This window comes from Megascapheus bottae, chromosome 9, assembly GCF_031878675.1.
Source record: "Megascapheus bottae isolate mThoBot1 chromosome 9, mThoBot2.hap1, whole genome shotgun sequence".
NCBI lineage: Eukaryota > Metazoa > Chordata > Mammalia > Rodentia > Geomyidae > Megascapheus > Megascapheus bottae.
Genome location: NC_143517.1, coordinates 6,735,430 through 6,752,725, shown reverse-complemented (window position 1 = coordinate 6,752,725; position 17,296 = coordinate 6,735,430). Strand labels below are relative to the sequence as shown.

At 35.8% G+C, this 17,296-nt stretch overlaps 1 protein-coding gene across 1 annotated transcript in view; it reads right to left on the bottom strand.

The window, feature by feature from the left end:
• LOC150058740 (lipoxygenase homology domain-containing protein 1-like) overlaps positions 1 to 17,296 on the bottom strand; it is a 106,823-nt gene that overhangs the window by 66,180 nt on the left and 23,347 nt on the right. The window contains exons 7-12 of the mRNA XM_090339668.1: positions 13,569 to 13,644; positions 12,727 to 12,803; positions 12,599 to 12,630; positions 12,305 to 12,434; positions 3,860 to 3,963; positions 1,593 to 1,769 (exon numbers count right to left, since the gene is read on the bottom strand). Coding sequence (XP_090195794.1) covers positions 1,593 to 1,769; positions 3,860 to 3,963; positions 12,305 to 12,434; positions 12,599 to 12,630; positions 12,727 to 12,803; positions 13,569 to 13,644 — 596 coding nt within the window. The remainder of the gene's footprint in view (positions 1 to 1,592; positions 1,770 to 3,859; positions 3,964 to 12,304; positions 12,435 to 12,598; positions 12,631 to 12,726; positions 12,804 to 13,568; positions 13,645 to 17,296) is intronic.

Here is a 17,296-nt window from a genome sequence, read left to right as displayed (position 1 = left end):
TCTATATCCCACAACATTTGAGCAAAATAGCTTGGCTGCTCTGTAAATCCTGGTTCTAGAAGACATTATAGTGAACAGTCAAGCATGGGGGCCCCTGGTGTGAGAAGTGACGTGGCAGAATAGACACTTCTATCTACATGTGGATTTAACTTTGACAGGAGTAAAAATGGGTAACTTTCTGGGAGAAAAAAAACTTGATGATTTGCCCTAAGAGCCTTAAAAGTTTCAAATTCCAATTCTTAAATTCAATTTCCAGTTTCTAAAGTAATCAAAGGTATTTTGCAAAGTATATATTGCAAGATCATATCTAAAAAGATAAAATGGAAAGAAATTAAATGTTCAATATATATATATATAAAATCCTTACATTTGGATTTTATTGTGTAACATGTAAGTTAAAATTGTGTTGTTTTGAACAAAATAATGTGAAAAGGTATTTTACACAGTATTAAAGGCTTGAAAAGGAAATAGACTTTCAGTTGGAATCAAGGGCTACCATTTACTAACTAGAGTAAGGAGACCAAAACTCTGAAAAACCCTGAAAGTCCATACATTTCCATAACATTTAAAATACAATCATATTTGTTTTCATCCTAAAAATACAATATTCATCATAAAAATTTAATTACCAATAAAAATATAATTATCAGTATTTTATATGTTTAATCTTGTATATAGCAAGGCTCTCAGTAAACAATCTAACATAAATAAGCCTTCTCATAAAGTAGAGTTATTGGGCTATCATGACTATATATATATATATATACATATATATATATACACATATATATATTGCCAGTCCTGGGGCTTGAGCTTAGGGCCTGAGCTTCTTTTGCTCAAGGTTAGCACTCTGTCACTTGAAGCCAAAGCACAACTTTCAGTTTTTTCTCTTTCTGTGGGACTGAGGAATTGAACTCAGGGATTCATGCATATTAGGCAAACACCCTACCACTAAGCCACATTCCCAGCCCTGACAATATTTGTAGGGCGGGGGGAGTCATGAGGCTTGAACTCTGGGCCTGGGTACTGTCCCTGAACTCTTCAGCCTAAAGCTACCGCCCTACCCCTTGATCTATAGCTGGCTTTGAACTGAGATCTTCAGATCTCAGCTTTCTGAGTAGCTAGGATTATAGGCATGAGCCACCCTGCCTGGCCTGACAATATTTTTAAGATAAATTCATAGACATACTCTACAGAATCAGATAAGAGCATCATCAAATTATCATATATACATAATCATTAAAATGTATGCATCATAATTATTAGACCAAAGTCTAATATATACACCTGTTTGATACCACATGCAAGATTCTCCAAGTTTATTAAGAATCTCCACATCCATAGTTTTCTCTTCCAGTTTCATTTAGGTAGCAAGTTCCTCCCATAGCAATTTTATTACTGCTAAATGTAGAATCCCTATTGCTTTTTATTTCAGGTAAAAAGAACAATAACAAGCATAATGCCACCTAGTGGAAGAAGATCTGATTGTGGCTATGTGCCTGAAATCATGGCTCAAACCACGCATTATTCAATAAGGCAAAGCAAAGAAAGTACTTAGCAACATAAACTCAGATAACTTTCCTAATGTTCACCTTGACAAGAATCACAAATTCTTTGGAAAGGTCAGCATAGCCTGCTGATGATTCTTCAGCTCTCCTGCCTTGGCGATCAAAAACAAGTGTGTGACCAGGCACTAGTGCTGATTCAAGAAGTGCACAGCGGTTGTGTTGATAGACCACTCGCAGCTCAGTCGGGATACCTCTGCCAGCCTAAAAGAAAATGGCAAGTTACCAGAAAAAAAAATGAAGCTGTCTTAGGCAACATCGAAGCTCAACAAAATAAGCACCAAGAAATTAGTACATGCAAGAGGTAGAGTAGGTGTCAAGGGGAGAGGGGGAGAGGAATAAAGCAGAGTAGGAGAGGAGAGTGCAGTCAAGAATTCAATGTACTATACCCTAAAAAATTAAGAAAAGTGAGGGAAGCAGTGAGTTGGGAGGTATGAATAAGAATGTTGAATAGGGTGACACTGACCGAGATACATTGTATTCATAAACTGTGATGTTAAGTGGCAATAAATAAGCAAATAAACAATAAAAATGTCTTGAGGGATTCTGGGAAGATGGTGGAGTAATGACAAGGAAAAGTCAGAGCTTCCTCTAATCAATTAGGGATAGGGGGCATTATTCAGAAATCCAGTAAAAAGAGGACACCAGGTAAATTAAAAGCAGTAACAAATTGTAAGTTCTTAAAAGAGGAGAAAAGCAAACAAAAAGAGATCTCACTTAAGCAATCACAAATCCACAATATAGTGTAGACAGGCAAGAAGATACATTGCTTGGCAGAAGCACTAAGCTTGCACACTGGGTTCTTTGAGTCAGGTTTTGTGTAGGTTAGATCCCAAATAATCTTGATTGGTGGTTTATTGTAGCTTCATTAAGATGAGGTTACAGCTGAGTGATGGTCTATAAACTGGAAAAGTTGGTCTTGGTTGAAAAGCAGTTGATTTCAGTGCTCAAAACACTTGACATGGGCCAGGAGTTGGTCAAATGGTAGAGTGCTCGCCTAGCATGCATGAAGTCCTGGGTTCATTTCCTCAGTACCACATAAGAGAAAAAGCTGGAGGTGGCTCTGTGGTTAAAGTGGCAGAGCACTAGCCTTGAGCAAAATGTGTCCAAGGATAATGACCCCCCCAGGCCTTGAGGAAGGAAGGAAGGAAGGAGAGAGAAATAAAACATGACATTTCTCCTTTGAGTGTCAGGAAGCTTGGTTTCAAAGCTATGTTTCAAGATGATAAACCACAGTCTTGTTTTTGTTGGGTTCTAAGAAAAGCAAGTCATTGTTCCTGTTTTGATGGTTTTATATAAATTATAGGAACCAAGGTATATCATCATGTTCTAGAAAGACATTTCTTATCTAGGATAGAAGTAAGAAGGAGATAGAGAGGAAAGTCCTGTTGGAATAATTCTAGGTATAAAGGTTAGTTAGAGTTGGGAGGGGAAGGCGTCATGAAAGGTTAATGGGAAGGTGCAATTAAGGTAATCAGAAAAAAAACACTTATAGTTGTGTTACGTTAGGGCACATTAGAGTAATTAATGTGTGTGTGTGTGTGCATGCATGCATGTGTACAGAGATAAAGAAAAATGGGTAATACTAATAAGGAAGGGAAAAGAGGAAAGGGGTAAGAAGAAAAAGATAAATTAAAAAAAAGACAAACAGGTCTGTAACCCTAGCCATTCGGGAGGCTGAGATCTGAGGATCTAGGTTCAAAGCCAGCCCAGGCACTAAAGACTCTTATCTCCAATTAACCAGTAGAAAATTGGAAGTGAGGCTATGGCTCAAAGGTAAGGCAGTAGCATTGAGCTGAAGAGCTCAGGGTCAGCATCCAGGCCCAGAGTTCCAACTCCACGACTGACTGAAAAAAAAAATAAAGACAAACAGGCAAAAGTAAAACAACAGAAAGCAGAAACTAAAACAAAACAACAATGCCTTTGACCTGGGAGCCTTGGACTAGCCAGAGAGTAACAACATGGACTTGGGTAGATGTATACATCAAAACCTTACATTTTAATGACACTAACAGAAAAATGTAAAAAGCGTAAGAAAAATATAATCCATTAATCTCATCAAAGTATTCCACTCAAAACATACATTGACTATAGACCACAATTCTACTTTTGTATGACAGATAGAATAGTGTGCTGTCAAGTCTGGTGGCAAACTAGCTGTAACCTCGGCCCTCATAATGATCAAGTGGGTGAGGGCAGCCCAGAAAGTACAATGCGGTGCTGTTACATGTACAGAAAGCAATAATGATGATGATGATCACAAGGAGGAGGACAAAAATAAGAATTCTACTCACTATTCCAGCGACAAATCCATTGTCAAGAGCTAGAAAAAGATGTCTCAACTCATGACTTCGAAAAACACATATATTCCCTTTGCTGAAGATAACATCAAAGAGACCTAGAAAATATTTTAAGTTTTAGAATTAATGCATGCTTTAAAAGCAATTTAAATTTTTAGAAATATATTTACATCTTTTAATTAATGTTTGTGATTTATCAAAAGATAAAATGTCTCCTTTAGAACAGACAAAAACTTACAATGTAATGAATAATATATCCTTTATTTTGCTCAAGTATATTTTTACACTTACATCTAATTCATGTCATGTAAATTTCTCTTCAGAGGTGGTATTATTAATTGTCCATGAATTGTCCATATTTCATTGTTCCCTTTAGATAGTTGCACAAAGGGGCTTCAATTCAATGTGTCCACTTATATATACAACACATCCTGAACAGGGTTATCCCTTCCATCATATTTATTCTAACCACATTCATCTCGTTTCCTTTTTCTTAAATAAAATTCCTTTGTATCTATGAGACCTCTGTAAATAAAATAAGTGTCTGAGCCATAACTCATTTCACTTCCTAAAGAGTTGTTGAGTGGGCCACAAGTTTGGCCTGGTGGTAGAGTGCTTGCCTAGCATGCATGAAGACCCGGGTTCGATTCCTTGGTACCACATACATAGAAAAAAGCTAGAAATGGTGCTGAGGCTCAAGTGGTAGAGCTCTAGCCTTGAGAAAGTTCAAGGACAGTGCTCAGGCCCTGAGCTCAAGCCCAGGACTGGCAAAAAAAAAGTTGTTGAGATGTGTTTTAAACACATACGTCTTTTACATATTTTATATACATATACATATTTTATATAATATAAAATTATACAAAGTATGTAAGTCACATTATATATGGGTGTCTGTAGAATGATTTTATAATAATCAAATTTGATTTCTAAACTGACCTTCTTTCTTTTCTACTCTACATGGCTCATTTTATATCAAATCAAAACTTTAAGCCTAGCTAATACGTACCAAATAAAAGATTACTGCTGTTATTCAATTAATTTAGGGTTCCCACATCTAAAATTTTAATATAAAATCACCTACCTTCTTCTCAGACTGGGAGTTTAGCCTAGTAGTAGAGTTCTTGCCTAGCATGCACGAAGACCCACGTTCGATTCCTCGGTACCACATACATAGAGAAAAGCCAGAAATGGTGCTGTGGCTCAAGTGGTAGAGTTCTTGCCTTGAGAAAGTCCAAGGACAGTGCCCAGGCCCTGAGTTCAAGGCCCAGGACCAGCAAAAAAAATACCTACCTTCTTATACTGAATCTTTGACTAGAATTAAGAAATATAATTTCTAAAGTCTACCTTGCCTACTAGCCACATAGTCAAGCACTTTTAAGAGTAAGATCTGATGCACAAGCTACCTACAGAACCACTCCCCCACCAAAACAAAATTAAATGGATTTCACTAAGCAATAAAATGAGTCAATATTCATTTTAAGTCATATTTATAATGTAGAAGGTTTGAGGGTGAGTTCAACAATCCACTCCAAATGGCAATGTTTTTGCATGATCCGTCTCCAATTTATTTTTGTCTAATAAATAAAAGCATGTTAATGAATTTATTAATGAACTAAAGTGGTTCATATAATTAAATCATGGTGCTTAGTGATGACAGATAGTCCTAGATAGTGGAATGGTATAGAAATGAGGAAAGAACCAAAGCACCACTATCTAGTTCCAGAACTTTTTCTGAGGCAACATATCATGATACATCTTAGATTTGCCTCAAACTTGAGGTCCTCCTACCCAAGCCTCTTGAGTGCTGGAATTGCAAGTAGGAAAAACCATGTCTTGCCTACTTCCAGAGTCTTTTAATCACCCAAAAGAATCCACTAAGCAGTTAATCACTATTCCTACTCCATACTCAGCAAACATGTTACTTTCTAGGAATTTACATCTTCAGGATATTTCATAAAAATGTAACTTTATGTGACATTTTATTTCTAGCTTTGTTCATACAGTACAAAGTTTCAGTAGTCAATCCCTGTTGTAGCAATACTTCATTTTTTATTTCCTTTTTATTCAATTTTATTTCAGTTTTGTTCCTTTATATTGCTATAACTTCTTGTTTATGCACAAATTCATTGATATGCATTTGAGTTGTTTGCATCTGGAGCTATTGTGACTAGCTCTTCTATGAACATTCCTATAAAATTTTTTCTTTTCAATTCTCAAGGGCCTATTCCTCAGTGTAGAATGGTTAGGACACAAAATGATTCTGTTAACTTGTTAAGGAGTCCTTAAAATTATTTTCTGAAGCAATTGAATCATTTTTTACTTTCTTACAAGTAACATGTGAGAGTTCTGATTCCCCTCATTCTCATCAATACTTGTTTTCCTCTTTCTGTAACCAGATATGAAGTAGTATATTACTTTGGCTTTGATTTGTATTTCTGTGATGCCAGTGATGCTGAACAGCCTTTCACATGTTTGTTGCCCATTTCTATATTTCTTTAGATCACTATCTACACAATATCCTTGTTCATTTTTGACTGAATTGTCCCTCATTACTCAATCATAAGCACTTTTTCATATATTTTGCATATAATACTCTTAACAGGTCTGACTTGCAAACATATTTTCTTATTTTTGTAGGTTGGCCTAAAATCTCTTGAAAGTATGCTTTGATTTGAAGTGGTTTTTAATTCTTTAGTGTCCCATTTATTTTTCAGCTGCTTGCATTTTTAACAAAACATTGACTATTTCAAGGGCAGGCAGATTACACTTTTCTTTCTCAGACTTATAGTTTCAGCTCTTACATTTCAATTATGGGCTTGTTCTGAGTTAAATTTTTTATAAGTACTGAGGCAAGGATCCAACCTCATTCTTTTGCATTTGGATATCCAGATGTCCCTGCCCCATTAGTTGAAGATACTATTTTTCCTTATTGCAGAGTCTTGGCATGCTTATAGAAAAACTGTAGATCATTTATTTCTAGACTCTCGATTTTATCCCACTGATTATATGCCTTAGACTAAAACCACATTATTGTGATTATTAATGCTTTGCTATTGATTTTTTAATCCAAATGTAAATTTTTCCAAATATGTTCTTTGTCAATATTGTTTGGGCTATATATACAATCCCTTGAAATTTCTTTCAAAACAGAATCATCCTTTCTATTTCTTCAGAAAGGAGTATCGGAATGTTAATGGTAACTGGACAAAATCTTTAATGGCAACTGGGAAATACTGAGACATCTATCCCTTACTAAGTGTTCTTTCTTCCAAAAATGTGTTCTTGTTCTCAGTATACAAATCTTACTTTCTGGTTGAATTTATTCCCAAGAAATTGCTGCTATTATAAACATATAATTATGAAAACAACTTTTGACATTGATCTCATAGCCTACAGCTTTTGTGGTTTGACTTGTTAGATTTAATATTATTTTGGCATAAATCCTTGGAGATTATCAATACATAAGTTCAAGTTATTGATAATAAAATTTTACTTCATTTTTTCAACTTGGATTCATTTCACTTCTTGTTGCTGAAACTTTCAGTTAAATGCTAAAAGGAATTTGTATAAATAGACATCTTTATCTTAATTCAGATTCAGGTGGAACATTTCAGTCCAATTATTGACTATAAATATAGCTTTGAGGTGTTCCATAAATATTCTTTACCATTTAGAAGACACTACAGTCTACCCTTAATTTACTTAGCTATATTTTATCATGAAAGGGTGAGATTCCTTACTTTTTCTTTTTCTAATCATTGCACTGTACTATACAGGGAACATTAATGAGGCATCAGTCTGAACATTGTAGATAATATCCATGCACCTTTCCACTACATCACTGTAAAATGGACACATAGAACAGTGACATAACAAAGAAGCTGAGGATCCCGATTAGGAGCAGACAAGAAAACTGTCCTTTCAATTTTATCCTTTATTGAGTATGAAGGTGGAGCTCATCATAATTTCCAGAGGAAGAAATAGCATGAGAAGGTACCTTTCAGAGAAAACTATGTAGGAACTAATAGGTTAAAAACTTCACACTTCAAAACAAGAATTTATTATCCTACAATTTCTGTATATCAGGAGTTTGGAAGTAACTTTTCTAGGTGGCTCTGGACCAGGATACATCATGGGATTCAATCAAGTTGTTGGTTGTAGCTATCTGAAGGCTTGCCTGAAACCAGAGAATCCTCTGGAGAGATGATCTACTCAGTAATCTACTTACATGGGCAAGAGACCATGTAAGTCCCTTTCCCTCCAGCCTTTCCACAGGGTGTTTGGATCTCTTTATGACATTGAAGTTGGAGTCCCACAGAGTGAGTGACCCATGAGAGAATGATAGAAAGAATCTATAATGCCCTTTTAACTTATTAGTATAATTAGTTTCACAAAGGAGTTTCATTGATACATAGATATTACGTATTTTGATTAATGTCACCTTATCTAGGTTATTCATTCTGAAGCCCCATCTTTCTGCCTTCCTCCTTTTTAACAGTTTTGTTTACTCTCGAAAGTAATTTCTCCCATATTCTATTTGGTAGCGGGAAGTCACTAAGTGCATCCCATGTTAGAGAAGAATTAGAATCCACCCTTGGAAAAGAGAACTGTTATTTATGGGCATGTTTTAAAACCTACACATTAAAGAATGTGGTTTCCAGGAAGCTGGAACATGTTTGGCAGGGGGAGGGAATGAGCTTGAAGGAAGAGGAATAGACAGAGGAAGAGTGGGCAAATGTAGTCTTAATATTCAGAATATATATGTGAAAACAGAAATAGGAAATTTGGGGAGGGAGTGGGGTTGGGAGAGATGGAGGAAAATGATGAAAGGAATGACATTAATCAAGATTCATTGTATTCATAAACTCGCCTGTTGAATTAAAACTACTGCAACTACTTGAGGATAATAAAAATAAATTAATTTATTTAATTTAATATGATTATCTTTTCTACAGGCAACACTTTCAAATGGGAAAATGAAAACATATTATTAAAAACCAGCAAAACTATGAACATACATAAATAACCCAGAAGGCAGAGGACAATGATACATTATTAATTTCCAGTTGGATCATAATGAAAATATTTTACATGTATGCTTAATCCTTTCAGAAATATATATAAAATATATCTCAGTCTAAATTTTGACTTTCTTCTCTTGAAAGACTACTACCATAAAATGAGAAAACTATATGAATCTACATATTGGAGGAAGTTTTGTAAAGTTCTGTGGATGTAAACTTTATAAAACTAAATATGATATAAAAATAGTTATGGATGCCTGGGATTAAAACCTGAACAAAAATAACAATTGAGGTTCAGGGTTAAAACCTTAACAGCTTTGGTTGTCTGAGCTTCCTTTTAGTTATAGTATCCCCTAAAAGATGCCAGAAGGAGCTGGATACTGGCAGCTCACACCTGTAATCATAGTTACTAATGAGGCTGAGATCTGAGAATGACGGGTTAAAGCCACCTCAGACAGGAAAAGTCCATGAAACTCTGATCTCCAATAAATTAACCTCCACAAAAAAAAGCCAGAAGCAGGGCTATAGCTCAAGTGGTAGAGCACTAGCCTTGAGCAAAAGAAGCTCAGGGACAATGTCCAGACTCTGAATTCAAGCTCCAGGACTGGCACAAAAATAAAAATGAGGCAAGAAGACTTGTCTGTCACTGTCATTGTCTATAGTTACTGCATAATTTTTAATATCTTACAGCTCCATGACCATAATATAAGGCTCCTATGGCATTTGAAAGAGTATTTCTTGTTATGTGTGTGCTTCTAGGTCCAATATTACTAAAATAAGATCAACAACACTCAGAAATACAAGATTCTAACTTAATGAGTATGAAAATAGCTACATTCACAGCTGGCTCAATATGGCTTATATGATAACAAAATTGTTCTGTGTAGTAAATTATATCTTAGAGATATATTCTTAAAATAAGTTTCAGCAAAGATGTTCACCGGTCAGCACACATCACACTATATAGTCATGTAAAAACTCATTCATTGGTGTGAATTTATGAGACACTGAGCTCAACATCAAAAAATAATACTGTAAGAAATCATTATGATTACTTGTCAGTTGGCGCTGAGAAAAATTATTCACAATTTCTTGCACCTGCCTTTTTCAGGCTGTTTACTCTGCATTCTGCATTACAAGACTAGAGTAATCCAGAGGGGAAAAAATGAAGGCTAAAAGCTTCTGTCGTACATTTATTTGTCATGTATTTTGTGTTGTATTTTCTAAGGCCTCCTCAAGCAACCAGAGCTTGCATTGCAAGACTACCCCAAGAATCTAAAGCAGAAGATGAAAATCTTGGAAGCTAGTGTTGATTCAGCTGCTTTTTATGAGTGGAAAGATTTAGAAAGAGGACTGCAGGCATAGCTCATGTGATAGAGTGCCTGTTTTGGCATGCACAAAGCCTTGAATTCAAAACCAGTACCACAAAAAAATGAAAACCAAAACTTTTTACAGTGAGCCTTTGCAGTTCAGCAAAGATGATATCCCAATTTCTTGAGATGTCCTGGTGAGGTAAAGACCTTTCCTTCCCCACTGCAAGGAGTTTCAGAATAGATACCTTTTTTTCTCTGTATCTCTAGAAGGAAGGATGCATAGACCTATGTTAGACCATAATGACCTAATTTTGGATTTTCTCCCCTATAACCACTCTGACTATGTGTGCAGTTACCATCTAGGCCTTATATCCTAACACTGTGGCAGAACTGTGGTTTAGGAAGCTAACACAAAATAATGCTCTGGCTGCTCCTTTTGTTATGAGGAAGTGTTATCAAATAGACAGCCATACCTTCTTGTAGGGAAAAAAGTCATGTTACCTCTAGGAATCACTAATTGAAGGTAAAGAAGTTATATTTTGAGAATAAGTTACGATTATTATCTCCAGTATATCCTAGAGGTTAGCTGAACAGTTCCATTCCTGAAAATGGCAAGTCAAAACAACATGGAAGTTTAAGTTTATAGAAAAAGCCTACTATAATCTGTGCCATCTTTGTTAATCCTTATTGTTATAACTTCTCAATACCCTGATTTAAGCACTGAATCTATTTTTGATTTGTCTAGTTTTCCTTTGTACCTTTACAACATTAGCGACAAAAAAAGCATGGTTAGAATCACTGTTTTCTTCCTCATTAAATTATGAATCTCAGGAATTCAGGTAAATGTCTCGGGAATTCAGGACAATATTTTAGCTATCTTGGGGGCTCTCATCACATCATGTGGTATTTTGAGGAAGTGACTTAATTCCAAAAATAGCCCAATTATTCAAGAGTCACACTATTGCTTTTTAGCCAGTTAAGTAATAATTGCTAACATTTCAGGGGGGGGGGCAGTACTTAGGCTTGAACTCCTGGCCTGGCATTTGCTAGACAGATGCTCTACTATTTGAGCCATGAACCTGACCTTTTACGCCTTTACCATTTTTTCTTTAAAAGGTCTCACTATTTCCTTGGATTGGCCTGGACCACAGTTCTTCATTCATTCTTCCTATGTAGCTATGTAGCTTGTAGGATGACACCTGGCTTTTATTGATTCAGATAGAGTCTCGAAAATATTTTTACCCAGGATCACTTTCAGTAGTAATCTTCCCAAATTCTGCCACCTAACTAGGTTGGTATAAGCTACTACAGCTCACCAGCTGTCCGCATATTATTCTTCAAGTAAGTGATAGCAACTATAAATTTTTTCATGGTATACCATTTTGTATAATGACACTGTCCACATTTAAAGTATTTCAAGTGCTCATCACTTATATTATTGCGGAGTGAACTTTCGATATGTGTCTGCTGGTAATAGGGCCAGAACTCTAGACACTATACTCTCACTTGGTTTTTGTTACTGATAGCTGGTGCTCTTCCACTTGAATCACATTTCCAGTTTGGGATTTTTTTAATTATCATTATAAAGGTGATATACAGAGGGTTTATAGTCAGATAATGAGTACATTTCTTTTGGTCCAATATCACCCCTTCCATCACTCTCTCCCAGTAAGTTCTGGATTTTTGCTAGCTAAATAAGGGTAAAAGTCTCCTAGATTTGTCTGCTTGGCCTCTGAATGAAGACTCTCAGCTCTTTAGCTTTTGAGTAACTAAGATTATAGGTGTGTAATATCAGAGGAAGATGACAGAGAAAAAGCAGGAGAAAATGAGGGAGCCAGTAACACTGGTTGAAAAGAAATGTACCTTTTACCTTATTTAGTAATTGTAACCCCTCTGTATATCACCTTTTCAATAAAATAAATTCAGAAAAAAAAAGATTATACACATAAGATACCAGTGCCTGGCAAGAGTGAATTACTTAAGCAGCCTAATACTCGTATAAAGCCACTGAAAAAGTAGAAAACTTGTAATTTAATCTGTGCCTCAAAATATGTCTCTCTTAAGCCCCACGAACTGCTAAATATATTATCCATTGGCTTTACCGTATTTGTCAGTCTTCTCTCCAATAGCATCAACTGTGCCATCTGGATGCAGACGGACAAATCCTGCAGTCAGCCTATTGTAGAACTGAAGAGTGTTTCCTTTCGTAAACTTCCAGCTCTCTGTAGCCCACTATAAAGAAAACCAAAACAAAGATGGCTTATGCCTTACGCAAAGACATTAAAAAAAGATATTACTAAAAATTATCCCTTCCCAGAATTATAGTTTAGTTTAACACATAAAATAGAGATTTCAACATTGAACTAAATAATTTAAAACTGAAGGCAAAATCTTACTGTTTCTTTACTCTTAAGTTCTAGCTTCTTCCCTGAGAAGAAAAGAAAGGACCATTAATTTCAATGGTGTCATGCTTTCTTCAGTCATAAAATGTAATTTTCCAAGAACCAGTGTATATGACACTGACTTGCAGAGAAGATACTATTATCCCTGGCATATATTTCTCTGACAATTTTCCCATCATCCTCTCCTTGATCCAGCCATCTGTGGAAAGAAAAATGTGTCAATGATTTTCAAGGTTTACATTTACCTAAACCACTAACACATTTCTACCCAATTCAGGAAAAAGAGATCTGTAGGAGCTGGGGAAAGGCACTGACATGTAGTAAAGAAGCACAGAGCAATACAGGATGGAGAAAGAAATCCAAAAATGACTATAAGAGTGCAAGCAAGGTGGGAAAAAACTGCCTTCTAGTGAGATCAGATGCCTTCCCTCATTCACACTTGAATTAACCAGTTAGCCTGCTGACAAACAACTGAATCAGTTATTTGACACTGGATTCATAAATAAAGAAGCAAAATTATAATAAAGAAAAAGGCAAAATAATTAAACAAAATCAGTTGTTGTCAGTAATGTAATCAATATTTAAAAATCAGCATTTATCATGAATATTTGCTATTTAGGACTTAAGCAAGGGGTATATACATGGAAGAGATTCTCACACACATACCTAATATGTTGAGAAAAATCACATTCTAAGGAGCTATCTTAAATTATCAGTAAATATTCCATTTATATAACTATTTATAGAAATATTCCATTTCATATAAAATTCTAAGATGCTGTATCAAATTATCAGTAAATATTCCATTCATATAAACATAATTGATAGTAATTCTCCATAGCAGAAACAGCTCCTAAAATGAACGTTCATAAAAGTGATGCACAGTGACCCATAATAATTGAACTTGAGCTTGGATCTGATGCTCTGAGATAAGTTTGGTGATTTTAAAAGCACATTCACAAACCTGTGACAGAAGAAGGCATATTCATGGTTTGTGGTTGGATCTTTGACCACAACATCTTCAAGAAACCAGCCATTTCCTAAACACAAATTAGATGGAGATGTAATGCAAGTATGTGGGATTGGGGGTTTTGTGTTTTGTTTTGTTTTAATTTTTTTAATGTTTTTGCCAGTCCTAGGGCTTGAACTCAGGGCCTAGGCATTGTCCTTGGACTTTCTTAAAGCTAGCACTCTACCACTTGAGCTATAATACCACTTCTGGCTTTTTCTATGTATATGGTACCAAGGAATCAAACCTGATTCTTCATGCATGCTAGGCAAGCTCTCTTACCACTATGCCAAACTGCTGTCCCACAAGTATATGCTTTGAGGGGATTATTTCAAGTGTTTAAGTTTTACTTCCACATACGTATGCAGGTCTGTCCAATATAAAGCTTTTCTACTGCAAATAAAACACTTTATTACAGAAGTAAATGTTAGAGACATTTCAATACATTTGTTATACATGGAACAAAAACATATAATCATTTTAAAGCTTCACATTGGATGACATATTTTTCTCTATTATTTTCCAGACAAATAAAACTGAATAATTCTGCAGTTGCTCTTAATTATATAGTCATAATCTTAGACCTAAGATCTTCCAAGTAATATGTAGTTTGATTTGTAAAATGTTATTAAAGTTCATATTTGGATTAAATCTGTACGAATGAGGCCAGGTGTAGTAGCTTATGATTGTAACCTCAACCTCTCAGAGGTAGGGCAGGGGTTAAAAGATCAAAAACATGATGAGACAAAATGTTAATGAGGCCCCATCTCAATAAATAAGCTGGGTATAGTGACTTAGGCCTGTAACAATTCATGCCTGTAACCTCAGCTACACATAAGATAATAAGTAGAAAACTTGGTCTCTCCTAGCAGAGATTTACAATAGAACAAAACCTAGATACATAAGGCCATATAGTATGATGCTAAACGAAAGGACCTCCATGATATAGAAACAAAAGTCATTTAATGAGTGGTTATTGTCCTTAATGTACTATGTTATCTCTCATCTTTTGCTGTCCCTTGGTTATCTCATATTGTTACAGTATTTCTCCTGGTTATCTGATCTATTGTATATATGTGTATTTGGTTATTTGAAGTTGGATAGGGAAGGGAGGAAAACAAGATGAGGTGATGAGGTGGGGGGAGGGAAATGGGGACCAAGACCTGAGAAAGGGTATCGATCTATGTGAAGTAATGCACCGTCTATCTGGCAAATATAATGTAACCCTTCTATTAATTACAATAAAAATATATGAAAAAAGATACTAGTAGTAGGATTGTCGTTTGAGGCTGGTATTGGGTAAAAACAAGAATTATCTGCAAAATACAAACCAAAAACCTGTGGTATGGTTAAAGTCGTCGCGTACCAGAATCATATATGAGGTTTGTGTTTGTGTGTGTTTATGTGTGTATATGTGTGTATATGTGCTGTAAAAGAGCAACTGTTCTTCTGACCTTGCCCAAATGATTGCCACATTCTGGGAACTGAGCAGAAATATCCCTATAAAGAACTTTTGTCCTGTGGGTAGAGGGAAACATGGGATAAAATGACTCTTCTAATCACAGAAGTCAAACAGTGTAAATGCAAAACATTACTGAATGCACCACATGTTGAGGATGAAGAAGAGCACTTACTCCAAGACAGCCTGAAGACAAGCCCCCTGCCCAACTTCTCATCATAAATATCCTGATGTTGGGAGCATGTGCTGAGCCTGTTATCAGATGTACTGCACCCATGTACAGTACATGGTTGGCCATTATTCTATTTTCCTTTTCTTTACTAATAAACATTTTAAGTGTTCTATAACTCTTTAGTGTATTAATGTCATAAATTCAGTGCTTCAGAGTGAGGTAGTGGCCCCCTTCCTTTTGGAAACCTCCCAGGCTCCTCACCAATTCTGGTATCACAGAACTCACAAACAGGTAGTACACAAGAATGTTGTACTCTCCTTTGAAATGCTTAATTTTGTATTAATTAGCAAACTGATGTGAGTTAAAAACAATTTTATTTTCATTTAAGTTGCTGATAAAATTTAGTAGCTTTGTTTGTTACAGTGGGTTTTCTATGTATATCCTTCCCCAACTAATACTCCTTATGTCAATGCGTGAATACTGATCAGCAGTTACATAACACTTTTTACCAAGGCATGCAGTGGCTTTCACTGGCTGCTGTCAGCTTGTTCTGCCATTTCTACCTCTCTTCATGCACTCCTCCCACCAAGCAGGGATACACATCACATGTTTCCCTAGATCATGGTTCTCAAACTTCAGCACGCTTCTGAGTCAGCAGACTCAGTCCTCAGTCAGCAGGGACTAGAGAAGCGCACACTGCTGGGTTCACACTCAGAGTTTCTAACTCAGTTGGCCTGGCACAGGCAGTCCGGAGAATCATTTCCTAGTCTGCACAGGAAGAAGAGTTTCTTGGGATATGGGATTTTCAGTGGTAAAAAGATAACAGATCCAGGAAAACTAGAGTTGGCCATTCTAGCTAGACTATGATCAGAAGAACTGATTTTTAACAAGTTCTCAAGGCAATGTTGAAGGCCTGGGAGCCACACTTGAGAAATCACTGCCATGGAAAATGAAAAGATACACTACTGTGCCATGAAATGTTTATCCTTCAACGTTCATTTTATTTTCAGATGCCCCCCAAGAACTAATAATTACTTGTCCACAGAAGGAAAAACATGTGACCAAAATTCTGAAACAGATTTGAAAAGCTGATAAACTCTTAGGTGTAAAGAGGAATTGACCTTAAAATTTTCATAAGTTAACTTTTTATAGAGCTATTACATAAATACTTTGTCTACATCTTTAGTGTACTCTTTCCATGAGTGAGAAAGTCTCAAGACTCAAGACTAGAACTAACAAATATGAGTTCCTAAAGAAAACCAAGTTGTTTCTGTAGGGTTAGTGGACTGAATAGGAGTCTATTTAATGGATTACATTCTCACATAAGGCATAGGATATTTTATATTATTCAAAACATTACTCATTAGTGTAATAATAAGTGAATTTACAGCACCTACAAAATCTGTCATTTTGGTTCATACATTTTCGACTTTTTTATGTCTATGTATAACAGGTCGGTATATGTCCAATCAGATTGGATCCCATTCTGAAATGGGTTGGTGTCCTGCTATGTATACATAAGCTATATGCTCATCATACTTCTCCCTCTTTTCTGGTTACAGAAGACAAGTCACATTCTCTAGACAACTCCAGCTTCTATGCTGACTCTAGAAGGGCATGCAACAACTGAAGCACAGAATTCTGGTCAGGCCTTGAACCTTTAATGACTGAGAGGCTTTCCAATTGGTATCAGACTTAGTGAACAAAGCCTCTTAGACTTGGGGATAACATGACACAGTAGCAAGTGAGCATTTATCACTCAAAACATGCATCTAACATTATATACGATTATTGCCACACTTCTACCTATTGTTGGCTAGAGTTTTTAAAATGCTATAATACTTTAGTATATTAATATACTTAAAATACATTTCCTATTACAAGACTGGGAATTGGGACACTATGCATAACACAATGGCTATTCTGAAGAAATAAAACTGAGAAATTTGAGCAGCCCAGTATAGCTTAGTGATTTCCTGAGAATAGAGAACTGAAGAGAGAGTAGAGAAGACAAGGATATGGTCATGAAAGAGCAGTGTGGTGGACACAATG